This window comes from Oncorhynchus tshawytscha, linkage group LG25 (genome assembly GCF_018296145.1).
Source record: "Oncorhynchus tshawytscha isolate Ot180627B linkage group LG25, Otsh_v2.0, whole genome shotgun sequence".
NCBI lineage: Eukaryota > Metazoa > Chordata > Actinopteri > Salmoniformes > Salmonidae > Oncorhynchus > Oncorhynchus tshawytscha.
Genome location: NC_056453.1, coordinates 10,030,123 through 10,050,196, shown reverse-complemented (window position 1 = coordinate 10,050,196; position 20,074 = coordinate 10,030,123). Strand labels below are relative to the sequence as shown.

Below are 20,074 nucleotides of genomic sequence, written 5' to 3'. Positions count from 1 at the left end.
TCGAGTACTGTATATACATATGAGATGAGTATGTAAACAAAGTGGCATAGTTAAAGTGGCTAGTGATACATGTATTACATAAGGATGCAGTCGATGATATAGAGTACAGTATATACGTATGCATATGAGATGAATAATGTAGGGTATGTAAACATTATATAAGGTAGCATTGTTTAAAGTGGCTAGTGATATATTTACATCATTTCCCATCAATTCCCATTATTAAAGTGGCTGGAGTTGAGTCAGTGTCAGTGTGTTGGCAGCAGCCACTCAATGTTAGTGGTGGCTGTTTAACAGTCTGATGGCCTTGAGATAGAAGCTGTTTTTCAGTCTCTCGGTCCCAGCTTTGATGCACCTGTACTGACCTCGCCTTCTGGATGATAGCGGGGTGAACAGGCAGTGGCTCGGGTGGTTGATGTCCTTGATGATCTTTATGTCCTTCCTGTAACATCGGGTGGTGTAGGTGTCCTGGAGGGCAGGTAGTTTGCCCCCGGTGATGCGTTGTGCAGACCTCACTACCCTCTGGAGAGCCTTACGGTTGAGGGCGGAGCTGTTGCCGTACCAGGCGGTGATACAGCCCGCCAGGATGCTCTCGATTGTGCATCTGTAGAAGTTTGTGAGTGCTTTTGGTGACAAGCCGAATTTCTTCAACCTCCTGAGGTTGAAGAGGCGCTGCTGCGCCTTCTTCACGATGCTGTCTGTGTGAGTGGACCAATTCAGTTTGTCTGTGATGTGTATGCCGAGGAACTTAAAACTTGCTACCCTCTCCACTACTGTTCCATCGATGTGGATAGGGGGGTGTTCCCTCTGCTGTTTCCTGAAGTCCACGATCATCTCCTTAGTTTTGTTGACGTTGAGTGTGAGGTTATTTTCCTGACACCACACTCCGAGGGCCCTCACCTCCTCCCTGTAGGCCGTCTCGTCGTTGTTGGTAATCAAGCCTACCACTGTTGTGTCGTCCGCAAACTTGATGATTGAGTTGGAGGCGTGCGTGGCCACGCAGTCGTGGGTGAACAGGGAGTACAGGAGAGGGCTCAGAACGCACCCTTGTGGGGCCCCAGTGTTGAGGATCAGCGGGGAGGAGATGTTGTTGCCTACCCTCACCACCTGGGGGCGGCCCGTCAGGAAGTCCAGTACCCAGTTGCACAGGGCGGGGTCGAGACCCAGGGTCTCGAGCTTGATGACGAGCTTGGAGGGTACTATGGTGTTGAATGCCGAGCTGTAGTCGATGAACAGCATTCTCACATAGGTATTCCTCTTGTCCAGATGGGTTAGGGCAGTGTGCAGTGTGGTTGAGATGGACAGTTAACAAAGATGTGAAAAGTTTGAGAGGGCTTGACTTGTAGACTTCTAGTTGTATTGTTGTGTATGAGCACCTACAGTTGTGCTGTTGAGTAGACAAGCACTGCCAACAATAGAGTGAATAGGCTAGAAAAGTATACAAACATCCCTTATTCCCCATGCCAAAGAACTGTCTGCAAGGATCACTTGACTTGTAGACAGTTTAGTGTGTTTGTGATTCTGTTTTCTCAAGAGGGTATTGGGCTTTTATAAATACCTTTTGGCTGTCCTGGCTTGTTTCAGAGTCAGACGACGTTGAGCTTGAGCTTGTTCCCGGCTGAAAGCTTTCATCCAAATAGTGCAGGCTCTGTACTACCAAAGCTGGGTGTCACGGTCCTTGTTATGAGCAGCAAGATTAGTCTGTAGGACACACAGTAGTCCGTGATTGGCCAAATTTGACTGCTTTGTCACCATTAATACACACTCAACGAGGTACGACATCCACCCAGCCTCCTCGTGTCAATAGATCATGCATACTAATCTTCATACACACACACACACACACACACACACAATACCCATCCCTAACAAACACCAGTCAGCCACCCATACTTAACAGCTCCTATTCTCCTATTTAGACTTCAACTAAGCCTCCACAATACATTGAAAACTACAGTACAAGTTGAAGCATAACGTTACTTGTAAACACACCAACTATGACAACCAGACACAGACCATATGTATGCCTAGCTCCAGTATATTTATTTGCGCATCATGGAGTTATGGAAATATTTAGCAAAGGTGAGTTCCTGGTGCTGAGCCTGATGCCGACGCCGCTGCAGATGTTGATGGGATCGGACTCTAAATAGAGCACGTTAGCCTCTGTGGTAGTTGGTTAGCTAGCTAGCGTTTAGATACAGTCCGGTAGGCTGTAGATAACAAAACCTAATGAAGCGAACATTAGCTTGCAAAGTTGTAAATCAAATCACATAGCAGCTGGCTAATTACGTTGACTTGCTTTCGAATGTCTAGACAGCGTATTATGAAAGCTAGCTAGCTAGCTAGATTTTGATTTAGATAAACAAATGTAGTTCTCTACCTAGTTAGCTAGGTAACCTTATTAGCCACGTTACCTCAGCTTGATTGGCTGATTGGATGCCTTCCTCTTGGAAGTGAAGTGGAAAATGTATGGAATAGCATCACTTTAACATTCGTTGACCTGGCAACCAGTTTCAAAATCTTCTGGATGGAAGTGCTGGCTACAAACACAGACATTTTGATATTTCCCCACATCAACTGATGCGGTACTACGTCCTGAAATCGTTATGAATTCTGGATATCGTGGTAAATGTAGATGTCCCGTGGAAATGTAGATGGCCCGTTTCTAAAGGCGAGATGCAGAAACACTCGTATTTGCATGTGGTGAGAAAATTCTGGATTTTTATGACACATACACTACTGTTCAAAAGTTTGGGGTCACTTTGAAATGTCCTTGTTTTTGAAATATATATATTTTTTTTTAATTGTCCATTAAAATAACATAAAATACAGTGTTGACATTAATGTTGTAAATTACTATTGTAGCTGGAAACGGCAGATTTTTAATGGAATATCTACATAGGCGTAAAGAGGCCCATTATCAGCAACCATCACACCCGTGTTCCAATGGCACGATGTGTTAGCTAATCCAAGTTTATCATTTTAATTGGCTAATTGATCATTAGAAAACCCTTTTGCAAATATGTTAGTAGAGCTGAAACCTTTTTCTGATTAAAGAAGCAATAAAACTGGCCTTCTTTAGACTAGTTGAGTATCTGGAGCATCACAAAGACCTTTCTTCTGAAACTCATCAGTCTATTCTTGTTCTGAGAAATTAAGGCTATTCCATGAGAGCAACTGCCAAGAAACTGAAAATCTGGTACAAAGCTGTATACTACTCCCTTCACAGCACAGCATGTCTACACTGTATTTCTGATCAATTTGATGTTATTTTAATGGACAAAAAAAGTGTTTTTCTTTCAAAAACAAGGACATTTCTAAGTGACCCCAAACTTTTGAACAGTAGTGTATGATAAATGAATAACATATTAATGGGCATATGCAGTGAAATCGAGCGCCGGTGGCATTTCCATTTAATGTCTTTCTCTGTAGCAGAGATCACCCACTGTAGAGGGATCCCTGCACACCAACCAGCCTGCTTGCTAGACAGTCGGAGTAGGACGTCTGGCCCATCTGAGATTTGCTATGCACACTGAGCATTAGATTGAAGATGGGGGTGGGTCCGGGGGCATTTGGTAAGGGTGTGTGTGGTAGGGATGATCTATCTTTACTGCTCCCTACGATAGAGTGATGTAGCAAAAAAAGGAACAGTCCCATACCACAGCAGAATGTGATCATGTGCACCTTATGTACAAACATGAATTTACGAACACAAGCAGGCATGTTGATACATGTATGTTAGATGCAAAACATACCGTATACTTAGTACTCACATTTTCTGTACACACACAAACACAGACACATACAAAGACAGAGACACAGGGAGGTCCAGCGTGATTTGACAGCACAGCAGCTGGCACCGGATGTATGCCCAAGCCCTTAAGCCTTGACCACTGCCAAGTTGATTCTTTACAACAACAAGTCTGAACTCCAGATCTCACTCCAGACCCGTGTTCGATTTCTCAAAAACACGCACGCGTCCTGCTACTGCCCTACAGTAGCTGGCCCCCTTATTCCTCCCTTTTCCTGAACCATGGAAACAAATTCATTAGACATGAAGTGTAGGGATAGAGTACACTGTCCGAAAATCATATACAGTAGCAATTCAATCATGTATGGAGCGATAACATTGACTATACTCACCACATGATTCAAACTTTAGTAGAAATCTGTTTATATCTAAGGTATGAGTTATGGAGCAATACAATGCATTTATTCAACTGCCTATGTAGCAACTTATGTAAATGATGGACTTTTATTAATGACCAGACAACGGTGTTCTATAACGTCGACTCTTTCATTTGATTGGAGTCATATTCAATTACAGAGCAAAGTGGGTTTGGGAGTTGTCTGTGCACAAGCTAGGTTTATGGATGAGTTCTCAGTGTAGCCTACAAATAGTCATTGGAACTAAGTGTAGAAGATAGATGTGTTAGGCATACATGTAAATTAATCCAACTGAGCGATCAAATAGCTTTACCCTAGCAAATCAAACAAGGTTGACAGAGACCAATGGGCAAGAACCACATACGATCAGTAGTGGAAAAAGTACCAAATTGTAATACTTGAGTAAATGTATACAGTAGATACCTTAATAGAAAGTTACTCAAGTAAAAATAAAAGTCACCTAGTAAAATACTACTGAGTAAAAGTCCAAAAGTATTTGGTTCTAAATATACTTAAGTATCAAAAGTAAATGTAATTGCTCAAATATACTTAGGTGTCAAAAGTTAAAGTAGAAGTATAAATAATTTTAAATTCCTTATTTTAAGTACTTTACACCACTGCATATGATTTTCCTTTGATCGCCCTGTTTTAAGGAGAACTTTCCTGCAATGGAAACATGTTGTGTATTTGAGGTTAAAAAGTCTTCTGAAGTTTGTAATTTCCACTATGAAATTTCAGACATGATTTTCTCTTCGGAAAAATGTATCAATCCCTACAAAAATGTTAATTAATTATAATCCACATAATAATTCACATTTCCTGTTGCTGCAGGATTATTTCATGCTGTAGCAAACTGGCTCAAAGTAAGATCCTACATCTGTAATTAAGAGTATAGTCTAGTTCCACGTACATAGTTCTGAGCTTCTGTCAAGGTATCTACAGTGGGGAGAACAAGTATTTGATGCACTGCCGATTTTGCAGGTTTTCCTACTTACAAAGCATGTAGAGGACTGTAATGTTTATCATAGGTACATGTCAACTGTGAGAGATGGAATCTAAAACAAAAATCCAGAAAATCACATTGTATGATTTGTAAGTCATTAATTAGCATTTTATTGCATGACATAAGTATTTGATACATCAGAAAAGCAGAACTTAATATTTGGTACAGAAACCTTTCTTTGCAATTACAGAGATCATACGTTTCCTGTAGTTCTTGACCAGGTTTGCACACACGGCAGCAGGGATTTTGGTCCACTCCTCCATACAGACCTTCTCCAGATCCTTCATGTTTCGGGGCTGTCGCTGTCCCCTTTGGAGAAAAGCATCCCCAAAGAATGATGTTTCCACCTCCATGCTTCACGGTTGGGATGGTGTTGTTGGGGTTGTACTCATCCTTCTTCTTCCTCCAAACATGGCGAGTGGAGTTTAGACCAAAAAGCTCTCTTTTAGTCTCATCAGACACATGACCTTCTCCCATTGCTCCTCTGGATCATCCAGATGGTCATTGGCAAACTTCAGACGGGTCTGGACATGCGCTGGCTTGAGCAGGGGGACCTTGCGTGCGCTGCAGGATTTTAATCCATGACGGCGTAGTGTGTTACTAATGTTTTTTTTTGAGACTGTGGTCCCAGCTCTCTTCAGGTTATTGACCAGGTCCTGCCATGTAGTTCTGGGCTGATCCCTCACCTTCCTCATGATCATTGATGCCCCACGAGGTGAGATCTTGCATGGAGCCCCAAACCGAGAGTGATTGACCATCATCTTGAACTTCTTCAATTTTCAAATAATTGCTCCAACAGTTGTTGCCTTCTCACCAAGCTGCTTGCCTATTGTCCTGTAGCCCATCCCAGCCTTGTGCAGGTCTACAATTTAACCCTGATGTCCTTACACAGCTCTCTGGTCTTGGCCATTGTGGAGAGGTTGGAGTCTGTTTGATTGAGTGTGTGGACAGGTGTCTTTTATACAGGTAACGAGTTCAAACAGGTGCAGTTAATACAGGTAATGAGTGGAGAACAGGAGGGTGTCTTAAAGAAAAACCAACAGGTCTGTGAGAGCCGGAATTCTTACTGGTTGGTAGGTGATCAAATACTTATGTCATGCAATAAAATGCTAATTAATTACTTAAAAATCATACAATGTGATTGTCTGGATTTTTGTTTTGTGTCGTGTACCTATGATATAGTGTACCTATGATACAAATTACAGACCTCTACATGCTTTGTAAGTAGGAAAACCTGCAAAATCGGCAGTGTATCAAATACTTGTTCTCCCCACTGTACCTCTCTCCAAAGCCTAATACACTTGTGGAGTTCGAAGAGGATTGGATAGAAGTAGGCTCAGCAATATTGTGAATGTTGTTACAACAAACCCCCAAAAATAACTAAAGAAAGAAAAAAGTTATATTTTAATTCAGATAGTAAGCAGTGTAGGCATGTCTCCCACATGGTGAGTCACTTGGCATCTCATCCTGATGTGGTGGCATTGGTTGAAGCTCAATGTTAAATTCTGATTTCCCTACCATCATATCTAAGCTAATATGACACAAATGTCTATGAAAATTCGCAAATAAAGTTGAATGGAGTTACACAACACACTCTCTCATCATGGTCCATCCATTACTGAGAACCAATATACCGGATTTTTGACAGGGTCGTTAGCATTAGGGTCGTCAGACAATTTTTTGCCCAAACCTAGGTCAAATTCCAGTCGTCGGATTAAAACGAGGCAACAGCGTCCATAAAGTGACCATTAGACTTGGATCCATTTAGACTTAATGCGTTTGTAGGTGCAACAGTTTTTATAAAATGTATAATTTATCACTCTCACATTTCCGTCCATTAAGAACCAACTATGTGCTACATTTTTGTAGCATTTCTGACAATGCTAGCATATTTTCAGCCAAATCTGAGAGTTCTAAAACCTGACCAAAGCACTTGGGTTGCGCATCAACAGTGCTAGTAGCTAACTACCAGTCATAAGAGGCAAGCTACATACAAAGGAAGCTAGCTATAGTATAAGTCATGTGGAAACTGTTGGCCTTGACACTTGACACTTGTATCTAATAAGCATAAATAAGATAGCGAGCATACTTGGCTGCTATTTCCAACTAATCAGACCTGACACAAGGATAAAGTGACTAAGGGGGCAGTTGAAATCGGAGAGGGGGCACAATTTTGGCTGTTTCTTGTTTTGGAATTATATTGAATTCTGCTTATATCACACTATACCCCCTTATAGTTCAAATGCTGAGACTCCGAGATCACTCAGTACTTTTGAAGTGACAGTCCGGTTGGTGCAAAGTCTGTAGCCCATCTCCACTGTATCAGCACAATGGACAGCGCCTTACACTAAAGCAAGTCAGTTTTGGTAATGAATATAGGCTACAAGAATGATAGGGTAATTAATCTATTAAACAGCCTATGTGAATGCAGCCGTACACACAGATGTCAACACCAAAATAATGCAAACTAAATGCTGAAAGTATTAGCCTAGTTATTCTTGCATGCAGACAAAAATACTGAATAGCAATTTGTCTTAGAATACAGACAAAACCTGCGAACAAGTGAATGCAAACAGAACAAAATAGAGGTATCAAGTAGAAGGCCTAGTAAACAAAATATCAGATCAATAAAGACAATCTAAATATATATTTTTATATATACCTTTATTTAACTAGGAAAGTCAGTTAAGAACAAATTCTTATTTTCAATGATGGCTTAGGAACAGTGGGTTAACTGCCTTGTTCAGGGGTAGAACAACAGATGTTTACCTTGTCAGCTCGGGGATTCGATCTTGCAACCTTTCGGTTACAAGTCCAACGCTCTAACCACTAGGTTACTTACATGTAAGCTAGTTCCATTAACAGTAAACCAACGCAGTGAAAAAAAGGGGAATGGATATCCAAACAACCACAGCATAGCCTACTACAGTGAGATACAGCTGTCTTGCCAAATCATGAGTTCCACAACACGTTGTTATATGGCACAATCTACTTCTGGGAATAAAAGTCGACCCACGTAATCATTTAAGCAATGCCAGCCTAGCATTAACAGGTTTCCAATAGATAGTTCCATTTACAACCACGAAAACCAATAGGCTTCCAACAGAACCATAATAGAATGTATCTACAGTCAGTCTAAATGTAAATGTAATGCTGAAACATACCGAGCTATTGTCACATCTACTCCAGCTCCTCCCCTCCGGCGTTCAACATGCTGGTTTACTAACCACCGGTCCTGGCATTCATCATTACGCGCACCTGGCATTCATCATCACGCGCACCTGAGCTTCATCTTTAGGCACACCTGGACTCCATCACTTCACTGATTACCTCCCCTATATATGTCACTCCCTTAGTTCCATTCCCCAGGCAGAATTGACTAAGTGTTTCATGTATATATGCTACTTGTGGTTGGTATAGTGGGCTATGGTCTGTTTCTTATTAAACTCACCACTTGCTTTCTGACTCCCAGTGTGTACGTTACAGAATTCAGCCTCAACAAATGGAAGCAGCAGGTAATCGGGCCCCAGATGGTTGATGAACAGGGATAGCTACTTCGTCAATACCACGACCAGCTGGCGCAACTGGGAAAGGCAATGGAAGAGGTTCTTCGCAGTCTTCAACATCTCGAACATGCCCAAGAGGCGTTGCCTTGATCTAGCGGAGGATACCCTGCCACCAGTCTACTCAGCAGTCCACCCAGGTCAGTGTTACCTGTCCAGTGGTCCCTCTTTTGTGCACCAGATGGGTGCTCCCACCACTGAGAGGTCCAAGGTTGCCACGCTTATTTCTCTGCTGACTGGGCAGGATTGGAGTGGGCTACGGCCATCTGGGAGAGAGGAGGAGCTGTATGTGAATGAGGGATTCATGGCTCTGATCAGAGCCATTTTCGATCATCCACTGGAGGGGGGTTATAGCGCCTATTGAGGGCACGACAAAGCCTATTTCCCCCTCAGGAAACTAAAAAGATTTGGCATGGGTCCTGAAATCCTCAAATGTTCTACAGCTGCAACATCGAGAGCATGGTTGCGTCACTGCCTGATATGGCAATTGTTCGGCCTCTGACTGCAAGGCACTACAGAGGGTAGTGCGTGCGGCCCAGTACATCACTGGGGCTAAGCTGCCTGCCATCCAGGAACTCTACACCAGGCGGTGTCGGAGGAAGGCCCTAAAAATGGTCAAAGACCCCAAGCCACCCCAGTTATAGACTGTTCTCTCTACTACCGCATGGCAAGTGGTACCGGAGTGCCAAGTCTAGGACAAAAAGGGTTCTCAACAGTTTTATTCCCAAGCCATAAGACTCCTGAACAGGTAATCAAGCGGCTACCCGGACTATTTGCATTGTGTGCCCTTATTGTGTGCCCTCTTATGCTGCTGCTACTCTGTTTATCATATATGCATAGTCACTTTAACTATACATTCATGTACATACGACCAACCAGTTCTCCTGCACATTGGCTAACCGGGCTATCTGCATTGTGTCCCGCCAACCCCTCTTTTATGCTACTGCGTACCCCTCTTTTACGCTACTTTAACCATATCTACATGTACATACTACCTCAATCAGCCTGACTAACCGGTGTCTATGTGGCCTCGCTACTGTATATCGCCTGTCTTTTTACGGTTTTATTTCTTTACTTGCCTATTGTTCACCTAACATCCTTTTTTGCACTATAGGTTAGAGCCTGTAAGTAGCCTTTAACTTCACTTTACTACACCTGTTGTCACGTGAGCCGAATACAAACTTTGATTTGATTTATTCCAATTACGACAGGATGACCAGACCGCTGCCGAGTACGCGCTCACCTTCCGGACTGTAGCAGCATCCAGTGTATGGAATGAGCCGGCACTCCGTACACTATTCAGAAGAGGACTGCGCGAGGAGGTCCAGACGGAACTGGCTTGTCGAGATGACAACCTCTCCTTGGACGCACTCATTGTGATGGCCATCCGTCTGGATAACCTACTTCGGGAGTGTCGGTACCCTCATCACTTCTCTACCTCCCTCAGTGACCACTCTGTATCAGAGCCTGAGCCTATGGAGGAAAGGGTCACACGCCTCCCTGCAGCTGAACGACGTAGACTGAAACAGCTGGGGCTCTGTCCCTATTGTGGTCAAGGAGGGCTTCAGGACGTACCAGACACTGCTATCTTGGGATCCACGAGAGCAGAGGGACAGTCATGTGATCTTCCATGAACCTGGGAACCTGTTACCCACTACCTGTCCTCCTGAATGGATCTACGTTCCCACAGGGATAAGGGAGCGGCTGTTGACCTGTGCACACACAGCTGTTGTCACTGGACATCCTGGGATCACCCGTACCATTCAATCTCTCTGAGAATTATTGGTGGCCCACCTTGGCGCAGGATGTTATTCGTTACATCAACTGTTCTGTGTGTGCTTAAACTAAGTCCCCCGGCACGCTCCAGCAGGGAAGCTCCTTCCCCTTCCCGTGCCTCAGCATCCCTGGTCTCATCTGTCCATTGACTTTGTTACCGATCTCCCCTCTGACAGTTCCACCACCATTCTGGTGGTTGTGGAGAGATTTTCTAAATCATGCTGGTTTATTCCTCTCTGGTCTCCCCACAGCTCTCCAGGTCGCTGAGGCACTATACCAGCAGGTCTTCCGGGACTATGGCCTTTCGAGGAACTGGAAAGCCTTTATGGAAAAGCTAGGGGTCACGGTCACCCTCACCTTCGGGTACCAGCATCGGACCAACCAGGAGCTGGGGAGGTTCATAAGAAGTCACTGCCAGGACCGGAAAGGTGAGTGGGCCTTGTTCTTCCCTGGGTGGAATATGACCAGAACTCACTTCGACACTCCACCAGGCTGACTCCCTTCCAGTGCGTCCTGGGATATCAACCGGCCCTGGCTCCATGGACTCCGAGCCAGACCAAGGCCCCTGCAGTGGATGAGTGGTTCAGGTGCACAGTGGAGGTGTGGCACACCGTCCACGTGAGGCTCCAGTGTGTCGTCCACCATCAGAAGGATCTGGCGGACTGCCACTGCAGTGAGGCCCCAGTGTTCCATCCTGGTGATCGCGTATGGCTCCCCACCAGGAACCTCCCGCTCCGCCTGTCCTGCCGGAAGCTGAGCCCCCGGTTTGTGGGGCCCTTCAAGGTCCTCCACAGGGTCAATGAGGTAACCTATCGTCTCAAACTCCTGCTCACTCCTTCCGGTGCTCTTAGTCACCAATCTACTAAACAGTGGTCCTGGCTTCATTATTATGCACACCTGTTCCCCATCATTATGCATACCTGGTTGTCATTCCCTCTTTGATTACTCCCCCTTTATTTAGCCCTCAGTTTTCAGTCACTAGGTGTTACTGTTTTTCTCTCAGGTTCTGTACACTTATGTTTGTATCTGTTCTTTATTAAACTCCACCTTCTGCACCTGTTTCCTGACTTCCTGACTTCCTGTGTATGTAACACCTTCCTCACAATAACACCATTTTCAGATATCGTTTTTGTACAGTAAGTTATCTGCAATCAAGTCCACATTCTAGATTGCTTTCAATTACAGGAGTACACATTGTTTTTGACTGAGTAAAATGAGCCATGAGACTGACATGAATTAACATCATAGTATGCATGTAAGTGTCATCTGGCAGCTGCAATTGCACATTGACACAGCAGAGTAGTTTGTTTGTGCACATCTCACTAATGTAATTTCTATGGAAAAAGTCAAGTTAGCCTTTAAGTGTTTTAAAGTGACATAGAAAGCTTCTCGAAGGACACATAGTCAGGTAGCTCTCTTCTCTTTCACCATCTATTTGTTTCTATATCTATGATACAACTCTACAGGGCAAACAAATAGGTATGGACCAAGGAGATAAAGAGAGTTGTGCGAGACTAAAAACAAGAATGCATTTAATGGTATACCATGGCACTGATACCCCTGAGCAACATCAAATGTAGCTGAGCCACTGTTTCTCAATTGGTTTTTGGCTGTCAACATGACCACGAGTTGTTTAGCCTATAATAGGTTTTCGCAGACCGAGGACAAATGGGCCCAGTAAAGGGAGTCACAGGAACATTAAGTTATGGAGTCGAGGAATTCCCAACTTGCGATCGGTTCTGTTGAGGATTTGTCATCGAGTACAAGGAAATATTTGTGTTAGGAAGTGAATGGATGGGTTTTCTGTTAATGTTACTACAGTGAATGCCGTCTGTTAAAATGTGGCTTGCCAAACGTTTTAACACTACTGTAGATCAAACAACTGAAGTTATAAAAGTGACATTGTACAAGTCATTGGGATTAGGGGAATCATGAATATCTTTGATCTACAAACTTGAACAAAAAAAATGAACCGTGTGTCACAGTCCAGGTGGGGTTATATTTGTTTAACTTTTATTATACCTTACCCACTGCAAATATGGATCAGAACTTCCCCTTTATCCATCCCCAAATGACCATACAATGAACTCAATACTATTGTAAACCAGATAATAAAGGACTTATTTGTCCTTCCACAGTCACATTATGTACCCTGCTCTTTGATAAGCCTGTCCTGGGGATGTGCACGTTTTCAAAATGTTTAGTGTTCTTTGTTTCTTTGTATTGTTTTGCTTGCTTCTGTATGGGAGTGTGTAAAATTGTATGTGTGCCATCACAGGCTCCTTATTCTGGGCCCTGTGTGTGTCATCCGCAATCAGACTCACCAGCACTGCATTGAAGCGCTCCTCTAACTCCTCCTCGGCAGGCATGGGGAGTTTGGGGCTTGCCGCCTGTTTCTGGGGGGCCCCTGAGCCTGGGGGGGCCGACACCGTCTTCACCTCCTTCCCCGGTGGCACATCCATGCTCCCAGCGGCATTGCCCATGATTATCTTTCCCAGATGCACAGACCCAGGTACTCCACAGCTACTTCCACGGGCTAAGACAGCACTGGAACTCAAATGTTGTGGTGAACCAAACGTATTCTTCCACTACTTCTCCCGTTGAGTTGAGGCTCTATGTGGCATTGAGTGGCGACCATTGACAATTTCCTTAACCCCAGGGGAGCAGGCCAGCCCAAAGAATCATCTTCTCCAATGTTCCTGCTCCTTCATCCTCTCAGACAGGGGAAGTGATGATACAAAATTACTCTAAAGCAACAACGAAAAAGTGTCAGACCTGTAAGCAAGGTCCCCGTGCGACATGAACAACCTCAAGAGATGGAGAGAGAAATAGAAGGCGACAGGAGAGTATGAGCGTGAGACAGAGAAGACTCAAATTCAAAAGGTAGAGCTCCTGTGTCGTCCTGTGAAGGAGAGGTGCAAAAACTCCTACTATGCAGAGAGTAGCCTAGTTCCTTAGTGACAGCAGTAGCTGGCCAAGAGAGATGGGGGACTTAAAGATAGGAGGTGGGGGCCACTCTCTTCTGACTGGTGTCCACACACGATGCTGGGGCTAACCGGTCTCCTGGCAACCATATCGGAGGAGGAGAGAGGAGGCATAAGTCCACAGCCAACTTCTCTATAATCTGAAACAGGGACAGACAGAGAGGGGAGGCAACATCAGCATATGCAGCTCTCCAGAGAGAGGGAAGGAGTGGAGAAGTTATGGGGTTTCCTGGGTCCTAGTGCCTTTCTGTTCTGGTCAACTTCTCAAAACCAGACAACCCACTGGGCACACACTGGTTGAATCAACGTTGTTTCCACGTCATTTCAATTAAATTATGTTGAATCAACATTGAATGGACGTCTGTGCCCAGTGGGTAGTGTGTTTTATGACAAAGACAGAGGGAAGGAGGCAGAGGAAGAGATGGAGAGAAACCATTGTTCAATTGGATGACAAACATGTCTTCAATGCAGATGTCTAACGGTGGGTGCTACAAGTCCATCATTGATTGTTTAACATTACCAAATGGTTACAGTCCTGTATAAAATTATATTAAATTGCATATGAAATGTTTGTTTACGTGCGAGCTGAATAACATGGCAATACGGGAATGTTCTGTCGCAGTAATAAATTGAAGCCTGCCTTGCCAGAGGTAGAGTGGAGGTACGGCATAACTTCTACAGCTTGTTGAACCACATCTAACGTGGATCAAAGTCTTATTCAAACTAGTTCATTACATCATTGGAAATCTCATAATGCCCAAAGTCTACAAAAACAACCCCACGTTGAGAGGTGAACTAAAGAGGGCTGCAAAACAGGATCAGGGATTTAATCAGACTCAAAAGTTCTATAGCAGTGACATAACTGTACTAGGCACTGCTCAGAGTAGGGCATAGGGCAGTTAATAATCCAGACATTTGGACCTGACTTACCAATATAGCGAATGGTGTTTTCCTGAAAGGTGCATTACCTGGAAGCAAGGATTTAATAAGTAATGAGGGTAATGTTGATACCTGTAGGCCTTACCACACCGGATCAGCACAGGAGATCTACATAAAACCAAGGCCATATAATGTAGTATTGCACCCTAGTACATAAGGAAACAATGATATTATGAATAGTAAGTAATAGAATAATTTTGGGCAACAGGATGAATTATAAAAAATAATTCCTTGTTAAGAGTTTTCAGACTGCTTTAAAAGTGCAAAACAGCTGGTTGCCCATGTATTGTTACTTACTTATGAACAATACAACAATGTCTGGCTAATACCAATAAGCCATGGTGGTGTTATAAGCCCTTGATGGGTTGTGCTTGTATATGAAAAGGGCCATAAAAATAAAAAAAACACTTTAGCATTCACACTGTAAGGGTGCCACCTACTGGTATTGGCAAGACACTACATTGTGACGGGATACATTGTCACATGATCAAACCAACCATAGAATGGTCATGTCAAAGACAAGAGTGTTCTAATTGCACTCGTACTTTCTAAACATTTTCAAGTAGATCATTTAAACCGTTTACATCACGCTGCTACTTAACGGTCCTATATTTTCTTGCAATTACACTGACATCTGGGTCTGAAAATGTGACTGAGTTTCTGTTTTTAACTGTAAATGTGTAGATATCTGTATGATTTGAACCTCAATACGAGGATGCAAAGAGAAAAAAAGAGTATCCCAAACATGCTCAATGGGTGACAGGTCTGGTGAGTATGTAGGCCATGGAAGAATTGGGTCATTTTGAGCTTCCAGGAATTGTGTACAGATCCTTGCAACATGGGGCCATGCATTATCATGCTGAAACATGAGGTGATGGCTGTAGAAGAATGGCACGACAATGGGCCTCAGGATCTCATCACAGTATCTCTGTGCATTCAAATTGCCATCGATAAAATGCAATTGTGTTCATACCATAACCCCACCGCCACCATGGGGCACTCTGTTCACAACGTTGACATCAGCAAACCGCTCAACCACACGACGCCATACACGCTTGTCTGCCATCTACCCGGCACAGTTGTAACCAGGATTCATCTGTGAAGAGCACACTTCTTTAGCATGCCAGTGGCCATCAAATGGTGAACATTTGCACACTGAAGTCGATTACGACGCCGAACAGCAGTCAGGTCAAGACCCTGGTGAGGACGACGAGCACGCAGATGAGCTTCCCTGAGACGGTTTCTGACAGTTGGTGCCGAAATTCTTCTGTTGTGCTGACCCACAGTTTCATCAGCTGTCCGGATGGGTTGTCACAGACCATCTTGCATGTGTGGGTTGGCGTGGTTACACATGGTCTGCAGTTGTGAGGCCAGTTGAATGTACTGCCAAATTCTCTAAAACGACATTGGAGGTGGCTTATGATTGAGAAATTAACATGAAATTCTCTGGAAGCAGCTCTGGTGGATATTCCTGCAGTCAGCATGTCAATTGCAAGCTCCCTCAAAACTTGACAAATCTATGGTATTGTGTTGTGTGACACAACTGCACATTTTAGAGTTGCCTTTTATTGTCCCCAGCACAAGGTGCACCTGTGAAATGATCATGCTGTTTAATCAGCTTCTTGATATGCCACACCTGTGAGGTGGCTGGATTATCTTGGTAAAGGAGAAATGCTCACTAACAGGGATTTAAACAAATTTGTGAACAACATTTGAGAGAAATTCGCTTTTTGTGTTAATGGAACATTTCTGGGATCTTTTATTTCAGCTCATGAAACATGGTCCCAACATTTTACATGTGGCGTTTTATATTTTTATTCAGTATATTTAAGAGGTTACATATCAGAAAAGTAGAAACAAGACTTCAGTTGATTTAATAAATAACATTCAATAGGTCGTACTGCAAATGACACAGACAACAGTACCAGGAAAAATACCTAGCAATTCAATATATTAATCCACATCGCATTCACAGCAATCATCAACAAATACACAAATCCATCAACATGGCATGGTCTTTGATGAGTCTTCATCAGCGATTTTCAATGCACATCAAGCTTTCCAATGCAGAGGAAAGCTCTCTTCAGAAAAGTATTCAATCACTCTGTGGAGAGAGAAAACAACTCATTCGATAAACTTCCTCACTTACTTTACATGCTGACAAGTCAGGGGTAATATGTCTCTAATGATTGTTGTGAAATGCGAATTGGAGGTGGATTCTTGCTGTACTAACCAGATCATCCAGATCATCCATCGCAGGTGGCCCTTCTTTCTTGTTCCCCATATCCTGAATCATCTAAAAATGGAAAACCATTCATTAAAGCCACACTGATGTGCCAACCTTCAAACATAGACATTGGATAAGCCCATTTGGCAGTTTCACGTACGTCAAAATATTGCTCGTACTCCGCCATTCCCTCGTCCTCTTCATTCTCCCAGTCTCTCCAGTTATCAAAGTCTACAGCCATCCAATTTGGCTACAAGGGACAGAATAATGTTGGGAGAGAGAGCATGTTGATGCGCATATTGTCAGTTAGAAGGTAGACCCTGCAATATGACTACCACAGTGTAGCATGATGACTTTCTGCTTTCAGTAGTCAACAGTAACAACCTTCGAATCAACCAAGTCTATTGGCTCTTTCCAGTGTGAGCATGGCCCAAGGGGAGGGCACAAATTGCCTTCGTCGCCCCACTGTTCTCGATGACGTCATATTGCTGAGTCTACCTTTAACACATGAAGCATTAGTCTACCCTTACACTGCTCTTCACTCTTCTAAGTGGAAGATCAAATGTTCCAGTACCTTGAGATCGGCCTCTTTCTGAAGACGAGGCCATGCTACATTTTCTTTAGCCTTCCTAATCAAGATGTGGATGCTGCGGTCATGGACCTTCACTTGGGAGTCCTGTTAGATAAATATACAAAGCTTACTTTTAGCATGATGTTCTGCAGTATCCATAATGCTCTGTAATGTGGATCCATTTTTTGAATACATTACCGTGCTGAACATTCAAGCATGCTGCATATTTATACATCTTTACAGCTGTTATCTATGTTAATTGTGAGAATAAAATTAACTTTGATATGACAGAGAAATATGAATACTTACAAATTTGATGACTTTGTCATAGAAATAAATGTGATTGTAGACGCTGTTGTCATCGACATCTTTACAACTGTCATGGACACAAATCCAGACACAAACAACGTTATAAAACGTAGGTTATAATGAAACATTTGGCAATAACAACATATCCTATGCGTCAGAGCAGCCATTATAGAGTGGTAATACAGGCCTGCTTAGTAAATCAATGCACATTAGAATAGTTGCCCAACGCTCCCCCTCCCCCCAACCTCACATACACAAATGCTCTCTCTCTCTCTCTCTCTCTCTCTCTCTCTCTCTCTCTCGCACACACTATTTGTACACTATTTATTTAGACTAAGAATTTTCTAGATCATGCACACTTCAGGGTTACAAATGAATCAAACTCACCTTAAAACTATAAAGGTATCCTGAATATCAACCTCAACATCCTTGGGGTTTTGCACCATGAAATTAATGATGACATATTTTTTCCGGTCATACCATAGAGCCTGTGCTCCTTGACTATTGTTAGAAGCAGAGAAAACATAATGAACATTTTGTTATATTGCATTTGTAGATGTAATCTGTCAAATGAGAAAAAAGCTTCACAGCAATACAGTACATACCAGTCCTCTGGCCTGGGAAGGTTTTTCGGTAGCATAGCCATCTTGTTGATTCTAGGGAGATAATATGCTCTTGGACATTTATAGTTCTTTTGTGGTTGACTGACAGAACAAGTAGCCTACTCAGAATAGTTAGCAGCCCATCTGTTAGGCCCTGCACTATTTTTAGATCAGTTGTTATCAGCTGCTCGGGCTACATATCTTTCCCCCCTTTCCCTATAGGCTGTAATGGAACTCTCTGGAAAGAAGGGGCATTTTCAGTTTTCACTCCAGGACCATCCCACCATCTGTGAACTCATCTGCATTGCTTGCTGTTTGGGGTTTTAGACTGGGTTTCTGTATAGCACTTTGTGACATCTGCTGATGTAAAAAAAAAGGGCTTTATAAATACATGTGATTGATTGATGGGGGAGGGAGATGAAAAGCTTGCCAGAAGAAAGACAGAAACTGAAAGCTGCTTAATCTCTGGTTTTCAATATTTTATTTTTGTCAACAATACAATACAATACAATACAACAGACAAACGACATCCCACAAAAATCAACTACATTACCCCTGCCCAGGCCCACATGCTCACACACACATCTCTGACGCCTGCATCATCACTGCACCATTTTATATCTGTGATATTGTGATACTAGTTTTTGTAGAATAAGTTACATTTTCTTCCATATAGTGTTCTCAACTATGAAGTTGTAAATGTTCGTAGTTTTATCCTTTGAAAATAGACACGTGAAAAGATTCTGGGGATGAACATCCGCATGCATCTTCAATATGTACCCGTTGTTCCTCTTCAGTGTATTTAACTACATGTAGAAAGTAAAAGCCCTGGGTGGAGAGTTGATACAACTCCAAGTCTGGAAGGTTAAAACCACCCTCAGACCTAGGAAGATGTAAAACGTTCCTTTTTTATTCTGTGAGTTTCATTTGCCCATATAAAGTCTTATGACTGAGTATACTTTTTAAAATTATTTATTTGGTGGAGTAGTTGGTATGACTGAGAATAAGCATAACAACCTTCGGAGCCATGCCATTCTGAAGAGGTCTACTCTACCTGTCAAATGTATGGTACGATTGTTCCATTTAATTAGGTCTGCTTTCATAATGTTGAGTAATGGGCTAAAGAGTTATCTTTATATATTTGTTTGTTGTCACTTATCAAGCATCCTAAGTATTTGGTATTTTTTTGTGGTCCATTTAAAGGATTGCTGTAGATCATGAGTTGTTCTTTTTCAACATTAATTTTACATCCTGAGATTGTAGAGTATTCTGAAAATATACTTTAGCAAGCGGGGGCATTGAGTTTTCAAAATTGGTCAGGTGTATCAGGAGATCATCTGCAAATAATTTTAGTTTGTATTCATGTATACCAATACCTGTTACATTCTAATGCCAAATAAACCTGGTAAACATCTCACAGCACTCACAAAACATGCCAAACCAGTTGTAATGTTAAAAGATAAGGGTACAGATGTGTTCATTAGGAACAATGTGATTCATGGAAATGTTTCAAGCTTATTTGAAAATCTATATCAATCAGAATTAAACAGTGGGACTGATCCTATAGTCTTCTTAGACTCAACAACCGTGCAGCAATTATCAGCAGACAGAAAAGTATCACTAAAAACAGAGATCACCCCAAAATAGACACTAATACTAAATATTAGAAAGGCACCAGGACTGGACAGCTTTCTTATAGAATTCTATTTCATATTTTGGGAAAAAGTAGCACACCTATTTACACAAATGACAACACACATGTCACTCAATTCAGTGGTTCCTAGGTCCATGTATCAAACAGCTATTTCAGTTATATTAAAACAAGGAAAAGCTGTAGAGTCCCCTACGTATTACAGACCCATACGTTTAATAAATTGTGACAATAAAATAATAAAGCTCCAAAGCAACAAAATGGCAAAGGTTTTACCAGACT

General features: G+C 42.7%; 2 protein-coding genes across 2 annotated transcripts in view; both read right to left on the bottom strand.

The window, feature by feature from the left end:
• LOC112224177 (formin-like protein 1) overlaps positions 1 to 13,633 on the bottom strand; it is a 60,489-nt gene extending 46,856 nt beyond the window's left edge. Inside the window, 1 exon segment of the mRNA XM_042305924.1 lies at positions 12,834 to 13,633. Coding sequence (XP_042161858.1) covers positions 12,834 to 12,992 — 159 coding nt within the window. The 5' untranslated portion in view covers positions 12,993 to 13,633.
• A 2,578-nt stretch (positions 13,634 to 16,211) lies between these two features.
• On the bottom strand, positions 16,212 to 18,293 carry LOC112223975 (putative protein PTGES3L). Its single transcript, XM_024387271.2, has 7 exons — positions 18,145 to 18,293; positions 17,927 to 18,040; positions 17,540 to 17,606; positions 17,234 to 17,335; positions 16,820 to 16,909; positions 16,666 to 16,728; positions 16,212 to 16,536 (listed from the first exon to the last, which is right to left on the bottom strand). The coding sequence occupies exons 1-7, from the start codon at positions 18,183 to 18,185 to the stop codon at positions 16,528 to 16,530; spliced, it is 486 nt and encodes a 161-aa protein (XP_024243039.1). The 5' UTR covers positions 18,186 to 18,293; the 3' UTR covers positions 16,212 to 16,527.
• Positions 18,294 to 20,074: the final 1,781 nt, after the last annotated feature.

Bases quoted from the DNA above. Each gene is read 5' to 3' on its own strand.
- LOC112223975 (XM_024387271.2), bottom strand. From the start codon at position 18,185: ATGGCTATGCTACCGAAAAACCTTCCCAGGCCAGAGGACTG. The intron at 17,607-17,926 runs GTGAGTTTGATT...TGTCCATGACAG, and splicing joins GATACCTTTATAGTTTTAAG to TTGTAAAGATGTCGATGACA. The intron at 16,910-17,233 runs GTACTGGAACAT...TGTCCCTTGTAG, and splicing joins AGAAAGAGGCCGATCTCAAG to CCAAATTGGATGGCTGTAGA.